This window comes from Mandrillus leucophaeus, unplaced genomic scaffold (genome assembly GCF_000951045.1).
Source record: "Mandrillus leucophaeus isolate KB7577 unplaced genomic scaffold, Mleu.le_1.0 Scaffold380, whole genome shotgun sequence".
Taxonomy (NCBI): Eukaryota; Metazoa; Chordata; class Mammalia; order Primates; family Cercopithecidae; genus Mandrillus; species Mandrillus leucophaeus.
In genome coordinates, this window is record NW_012104032.1 from 606,849 (window position 1) to 614,890 (window position 8,042).

The 8,042-nt window shown below is 46.9% G+C and overlaps 1 protein-coding gene across 3 annotated transcripts in view; it reads right to left on the reverse strand.

The window, feature by feature from the left end:
- SLC7A7 (solute carrier family 7 (amino acid transporter light chain, y+L system), member 7) overlaps positions 1-8,042 on the reverse strand; it is a 48,281-nt gene that overhangs the window by 37,728 nt on the left and 2,511 nt on the right. Inside the window, exons 2-3 of one of the 3 annotated variants that reach the window (XM_011990619.1) lie at positions 5,904-6,035; positions 3,500-4,040 (exon numbers count right to left, since the gene is read on the reverse strand). In XM_011990619.1, the coding sequence (XP_011846009.1) occupies positions 3,500-3,998 (499 nt within the window). In that variant the 5' untranslated portion in view covers positions 3,999-4,040; positions 5,904-6,035. Of the gene's footprint in view, positions 1-3,499; positions 4,041-5,656; positions 5,759-5,897; positions 6,598-8,042 lie in introns of those variants that run through there. The other 2 variants (XM_011990620.1, XM_011990621.1) reach the window with 2 other exon arrangements.

The following is an 8,042-nucleotide window of genomic DNA, read 5'->3' on the forward strand; positions in this document are numbered from 1 at the left end:
GTGTGCACATTTCACTCTATCAGAGTAATCTCAAATGTGTGTCACACATCTGTGCACAAAACTCCATGCCTTTTACTCACCAAAGAGCTCTGCATATGAACCATAACTGTGGCTACTTTGCATGTGTTATTTTTGTTTTGTTTTGTATTGTTTTGTCTTTTGAGAGAGTCTCGCTCTGTGGCCCAGGCTGAAGTGCAGTAGCATGATCTCGGCTCACTGCAACCTCTGCTTCCTGGGTTCAAGCATTTCTCCTGCCTCAGCCTCCACAGTATCTGGGATTACAGGCACCCACCACCACACCCAGCTTTTTTTTTTTTTTTTTTTTTCTTTGAGACAGAGTCTTGCTCTGTCACCCAGGCTGGAGTGCAATGGCACAATCTCTGCTCCCTATAACCTCTGCTTCCTGGGTTCAAGCGATTCTCCTGCCTCAGCCTCCCGAGTAGCCGCGACTACAGGCATGCACCACTACACCCAGCTAATTTTTGTGTTTTTAGTAGAGACGGGGTTTCACCATGTTGGCCAGGATGGTCCTGATCTCTTGACCTTGTGATCCACCCGCCTCGGCCTCCCAAAGTGCTGGGGTTACAGGCGTAAGCCACTGCACCCGGCCTTTGCATGTATTCTTACAAGGATATACAGGCACATGAATGTGTACATGGGTGAATGAGGGTTTGAACATGTATGTCTCTATACCTAAATTAGAAGCAGAAAATTGGCCAGGTGCAGTGGCTCATGCCTGTAATCCCAGCACTTTGGGAGGTCAAGGCAGGTGGATCGCCTGAGGTCAGGAGTTCGAGACCAGCCTGGACAACATAGTGAAATCCTGTCTCTACTAAAAATACAAAAACATTAGCTTGGCGTGGTGGCGGGCGCCTGTAATCCCAGCTACTTGGGAGGCTGAGACAAGAGAATCACTGGAACCCAGGAGGCGGAGGTTGCAGTGAGCCGAGATCGCGCCATTGCACTCCAGCCTGGGCAGCAAGAGCGAAACTCTGTCTCAAAAAAAAAAAAAAAAAAGAAGCAGCAGCAGCAGAAAATTAAAAAGGGGTGACTGGCAGAGGTAGGCACAATGCCAGAATCAAGGAATAAGAGCTGTCAGAAATGACACAGACAAAGATAGTTAAAATAATAGAATTCTAAGGCTGGGAATGTGGCCCATGCCTGTAATCCCAGCACTTTGGGAGACTGAGGTGGGCGGATCACCTGAGGTCAGGAGTTCGAGTCCAGCCTGACCAACATGGAGAAACCCTGTCTCTAATAAAAATACAAAAATTAGCCAGGCATGGTGGCACATGCCTGTAATCCCAGCTACTTGAGAGGCTGAGGCAGGAGAATCACTTGAACCCGGGAGACGGAGGTTGTGGTGAGCCGAGATTGCACCATTGTACTCCAGCCTGGGCAACAAGAGTGAAACTCTGTCTCAAAAAAAAAAAAAACCTCAGTGAAAACCCCCTTCTTGCAACACAAAGTGGTGCCTTCCACCCCTCCCTGACTGTTGCCATGTATGACAAACATACACAGAGATGAGCCCAGGCCAGACACAAGGACACACAAAACACAGAAGGACCCCACCAAAGACAGCCAGTTCTCTACACAACAGTAAAATCAGGGAAGCTGGAAAGGAATGGGGCAATACAGAAATTGAAAGAAAAAAGGACACAAGCTGATGGGAGAGCAGGGAGCCAATGAGCAATTGCACCTGGTGCAAGATTCCTGTGCCCCAACTGCTACAGCAGCTGCCCCTCAAACTGACAGAATGTCTGAGCTTCTTCACAGTTGTGGGGTGGAAGGCATCTCTAAGGTCCTAGGCTCTCTCAGGTTGGAAGGGCATTTTTCAAGAATAGAGGCATCTGAGGGATGGGGCTGTGGAGAATCATCATCTCAGCACCTCCAATGGTGAATCTTTGCTGAATGTACAGATTTAAATAATATTTTATTTATGAGATGGAGAAAAAGCCAAGGTGGACTGAAATGACAGTATTAAAAATCTTGCCCACAGAGGCTGGGTGCAGTGGCTCATGCCTGTGACCCCAACACTTTGTGAAGCCAAGGCAGGTAGATCACTTGAGGTCAGGAGTTCAAGACCAGCCTGGCCAACACAGTGAAACCCCATCTCCACTAAAAATACAAAAAAATTAGCTGGGCATGGTGGCACATGCCTGTAATCCCAGCTACTAGGGAGGCTGAGGCAGGAGAATCACTTGAACCCAGAAGATGGAGGTTGCAGTGAGCTGAGATTGCGCCACTCAAGCCTGGGTGACAGAATGACTCTATCTCAAAAAAAAAAAAAAAGGAAGAATCTAGCCTACAGAAATACTCACGCAACTGCAAAAGGACATCCACTGGAGCATTATCTGTAAGACTGAGAAACTGAAACCAAGGTACATGGCCATTAACAGAGGACTAGCTAGATAAATAAACTACTTAAATCCTTATAATTAACATGGAATTAAAACATAATTTTAAAATACATCCTTAAAATTAACATGGAATAATACGAAGCATTTTTTAAAAAGTAGATCTGTAAGTAGAAAAGAATGTCACTGATAATGCTAGAGGAAAAGCACGTTGTAGAATTACATGTAGACTAGTATGATCTCATTTTTGTAAAAGAACAAAACATACCTCTTTTTTTAATTTTTTTTTTTTTTTTTTTGAGATGGAGTCGCACTCTGTCACCCAGGCTGGAGTGCAGTGGTGCAATCTTGGCTTACCGCAACCTCTGCCTCCTGGGTTCAAGTGATTCTCTTGTCTCAGCCTCCTGAGTAGCTGGGATTACAGATGCCTGCCACCATGCCCAGCTAATTTTTGTATTTTTAGTAGAGATGAGGTTTCACCATGTTGGCCAGGCTAGTCTCGAACTCCTGACCCCAGGTGAGCTGCCCACCTCAGCCTCCCAAAGTGCTGGAATTACAGGCATAAGCCACCACACCCTGCCAAAACTACATCTCTTGAAGGAACAAGAAAAAAAAAATCAGTGTGCCTGTAGTCCCTGCTACTCAGGAGGCTGAGGCAGGAGGATAGCTTGAGCCTAGAAGTTCGAGGCTGAAGTGAGGTATAATCACACCACTGCACTCCAGTCTGGGTGACAGAGCAAAACACCTGTCTCTTAAAAAAAAAAATCAGGAAGAATATGCAAACTGCTAATAGTCCTTACCATGAGAAGTTGGGGAAAAGGTGAGTGTTTTTATGTTACACTGTGGTACTGTTTGAAATTTCACACTAAGCATACATTAATTTAACTATATATATAGAGAGAGAGAGAGAAAGTTGTGTATATATATAATTGTATATATATAGTTGTGTGTATATATAGTTGTGTATATATATAGTTGTGTGTATATATAGTTGTGTGTGTGTATATATATAGTTGTGTGTGTGTGTATATATATGTTGTCAGAGGCATTCCTTTCTATCTCCTTCTTACTCCCAGACTGCACTCACATCCCAGCCTCTGCCCAGCCCTCCATCCACCACCTCCTGCCCCAGCCCTACTTACAGATGCAGGCAGCAGCCAGCAGGCGGCTGGCAGCATAAGGGGCCAAGCAGCTTGGGAAGAGAGGCTGTACCATGTAGTTGGCAAAGGTGATGGCAATGATGGCCTGGCTGGTGGGCTCACTGATGAGCAGGGAGGTCCAGAGTCTGATGAAAGCAAGGAATCCTCCAAAGGCCTCCAGGATATAGGCATAGCTGGCCCCAGATTTCTTAATGGTGGTGCCCAGTTCCGCATAACAAAGGGCCCCAAAGACGGAGAAGAGGCCCCCGACAGCCCAGATGACCAGAGAGAGACCAAAGGAGGCACTGTATATGAGCACACCCTTGGGGGAAACAAAGATGCCCGAGCCGATCATGTTCCCCACAATCAGGCACACGCCGTTAAGCAGTGAGATCTCCTTCTTCAGCTTTAACTGCTCCGGCCCTGGGCTGGCCCCATCACCCAAAGGGGAGGTTTCCACCTCAGGTTGGGAGGCCCCTTCATACTCAGTGCTGTCAACCATGGTGGAGGAGAGGAAACCCTTCACCAGCTTCCTGGCATTGCCCTTTAAGGAAGAAAGATGATGCTATATATTAGGTGGTTGGCAATTACACAGAACCTCTACCTGCCTCCAACGCAGGCTAATATGGGCAGCCCACCAACCACTGCAGAGACCTCCAAATAACCTTTTCTCTAGCTCACTCATCAAAACAACCCCAACTTGAATATGTATGTATTTATTCATTTATAGACAGAGTCTCGCTCTGTAGCCCAGGCTGGAGTGCAGTGGTGCAATCTTGGCTCGGCTCACTGCAACCTCAGCCTTCCAGGTTCAAGCACTTCTCTTGCCTCAGCCTCCCAAGTAGCTGGGATTACAGGCACCTGCCACCACGCCTGGCTAATTTTGTTTGTTTGTTTGCTGTTTTTTGTTTTTGAGATGGAGTTTCGCTCTTGTTGCCTAGGCTGGAGTGCAATCTCAGCTCACCGCAACCTCCACCTCCCAGGTTCAATTTTGTATTTTTTTTATTCCCGGCTAATTTTGTATTTTTAGTAGAGACGGGGTTTCTCCATGTTGGTCAGGCTGGTCTCAAACTCCTGACCTCAGGTGATTCGCCCGCCTCAGCCTCCCCAAGTGCTGGGATTACAGGCATGAGCCACCTTGCCCGGCCTCCAACTTGAATTTTTAAGAGAAGGCACTCATTCGCCAGAGAGAAAGCATCTGTCTCTCATCATTAGGATATTGCTGCTCACCCAACTCACCAAATAGAGAACGAAATCTTGGGCTGGGCACAGTGGCTCATGTCTGTAATCCCAGCACTTTGGGAGGCCAAGGCGGGCAGATCACCTAAAGAAGGGAGTTCAAGACCAGCCTGCCCAACATTGAGAAACTTGGTCTCTACTTGGTCTATACAAAAATTAGCCATGTGTGATGGCACATGCCTGTAATCCCAGCTGCTTGGGAGGCTGAGGCAGGAGAATCACTTGAGCCTGGGAAGTGGAGGTTGCAGTAAGCCAAGATCAGGCCATTGCACTCCAGCCTGGGCAACAAGAGCAAAACTCCGTCTCAAAAAAAAAAAAAACAAAACAAAACATAACAAAAAAAACACTAAATGTTGGTTCTCTCTGAGCCTGCTATAATGCAAGATAGGCATGGGGGCAGCGTGGCAGTTCCCAGAAAATAACCATAATGGCTTCACCCTGAGTTTTCAGCCTTATCCAAAACCCGTCTTCCCTCCAATTTCAGCTTCAGCGATCACCTGCGCTGAGATACAACATTAGGAACCGATCTTACAAGCAACTAATCTGTGGGAGCGCCTCATGACGCTGCTCTTTTCCCCAAGGACTCTATGTCTGCCAAACCTAAAGGCTTCAGAAATCTGCTGGAAACCCACAACCATCCTCCTGCCCAAGGAGCATCCCTTAACCCTTAGCTGGAGTCTTCAGCCCTGGCAAAGCCCAAGTAGACCCACCTCACCCTGAAAGAAAACAGGCTATTCTCTTTTCCTCGCTTTTCCTTTCCCAGATACCTTTTTCCCGGTCTCTGGTATTCCAAGCCTCCTTCTCTCAGATCCCTCACATCAGCATCGTTGAATCACCCAAAAAAGTATGAATGAGAGAAGGGTGATCCAATGTACAACGAAATCTAGAGATGATTGGAGGCAGCTGATGGCCACTCCCTACCCCAGAGTTGCTGCTGGAGAGATACCACTGCAAGCCAAGGCAGGAAGACAGCTGCAGCCAGGCAGCACATGCTGGAAAACACCGAGCAGGAGACAGCTGAGAGGAAAACAGAAGAGGCTAGTCAAGCAATGGAGAGATATTAGGGCGAGAGGCACTCCGGAGAAGAAACAATTAGACACTGCACAGCAGCAAAGACGAGGGTAAGCAAGGCGAGTGGAGATGAGAAGAGGGTGGAACGCACACTTACTCCTCGGTCCCGGATATAAGCAGGTTCTCACGGCAGTGCCAGCAGCAGTCAGGAAGAGAAGTGCCTTCCAGGATCTGTGGTCTGATGCTTCTCCTTCCCAGCCAGCAGTAAAAGGGAAGGCCAGAAAAATGCCTATGGATTTAAGCAAGAAGGGTGGAGGAGGTGAGGCAGCCTGCAAAGGAAGGAGTGAGGGAGGGGGAAAGGACTGTTAAGCAACCATCTGTGTCCAAGGTTCACTGGCCCTTCACATCTGCAAAAGGGGTGGCTAGGAGCTCTTGGCTCAGCACTTTCTGTGATAAGAAGTCACTCTCTCAGGAATCTCCTTTGTCAGCTCTGCTCTGGGACCGGGGGCCCAGAAGAAAGGACAGTCAGCTGGGTGCAGTATCTGTAGCCCTGGGGAAACTGTTCCAGACCAAGTTAGCTGAGGACAGGACAGTAGCTGGGAAGGAATACACAGCACTCTCTCTCTCTGTGTGTCCTCCATGCCCCACCCTAGCCTCTCTTCTCTCTCAACCCAAGCATTTAAGAAAGGGAGGACGGTTGCACAGTGTGACACAAAGGCTTGTTCCCATGCTGAGATTACAGGAAGTGTAAGAGCAGTCTTTACACCCTGTGACTGGGCGTTCTAAGAGAACTCTGCACACTTCCCCATGCAAAGAGAGACTGGGAGGTTGCCTCCAAACCTGGGCCACTGCCCCAAAGTCTGAGCCTCAGACTACTTCAAAAGAAACACAGTCAAGAGATCAAATATCTGACTGCATCCCCACCAGACCCATGTGCCTTTTCATTCTTGACAAAACATACCAAGATTTTTGGGTAAGCATAAATTCCTATGAACGACTTCCTCATATATAAGTTTACTCCACTTTCCTAAAAAATATGAGGAAATCAGGCCGGGCGCGGTGGCTCACGCCTGTAATCCCAGCACTTTGGGAGGCCAAGGCAGCTGGATCACAAGGTCAGGAGATCAAGACCATCCTGGCTAACACGGTGAAACCCTGTCTCTACTAAAAATACAAACAAATAAAAATAAAAATAAAAATTAGCTGGGTGTGGTGGCGGGTGCCTGTAGTCCCAGTTACTCGGGAGGCTGAGCCAGGAGAATGGCAGGAACCCAGGAGGCAGAGCTTGCAGTGAGCCGAGACTGGGCCACTGCACTCCAGCCTGGGTGACAGAGCGAGATTCCGTCTCAAAAAAAAAAAAAATTTTAATAAAATGAGGAAATCAGATTTCACTGAATTCTGTTGGACAGACAGGCCCAGAACAGGCAGAGAAAGCTGAGCATTTTTTGGAAATCACATGGTTTATGCTGTCTTTATTATTTACTTTAAATCTGGTATTCTATTTTACCAACAGAAATAGACCCTATCCATTCTGAAATCCAACTGTCTGTTTCTTCTCATATCTCTTCTAACCCTCTTTGGTTATTCTACAACCAGAGAATAGAGATCTAAATATCTCTGGGAGACATCTCCACCATACATCCTCCCATTCTAGCTCTTTAAACTTTTAATTTAATCTAGGAGGAGGATTCTGGTGTGAGCGTTCCCAGAGATCATGCTTCTCCCAAGACAGGCTTCACAGTGATCTGAAATCCTTCTGGAGGAGACTATCCTTTTCTCCAAAATGCTCCTGTAATAATAATTGCTATCACTTATTGAGCACTTACCTGCGTCAGACACACTGCTAAGGACTTTAAGCACATCATCTAATGGAACCACCAGAGCTCATATACTCTTAATCACACAAGTATACTATCCATCTCCCCATCCCCCTGGCCTGCCCTAGTCTCTAGGCCTTCTTTTTATTTTATTTTACTTTATTTATTTATTTATTTATTTTATTTATTTTTTGTTTGTTTGTTTGAGAGAAGGTCTCACTCTGTCACCCAGGCTGGAGTGCAGTGGCACGATCTTGATTCACTGCAACCTCCACCACCTCCTGGATCAAGCAATTCTCACGCATCAGCCTCCTGAGTAACTAGGATTATGCCTGGCTAATTTTTGTGTTTTCATTTTGGTATTTTTATTTATTTTGTTTTATTTTATTTTATTTTGAGACAGAGTCTTGCTCTGTTGCCCAGGCTGGAGTGCAGTGGCGTGATCTCGGCTCACTGCAACCTCCGCCTCCCAGGTTCAA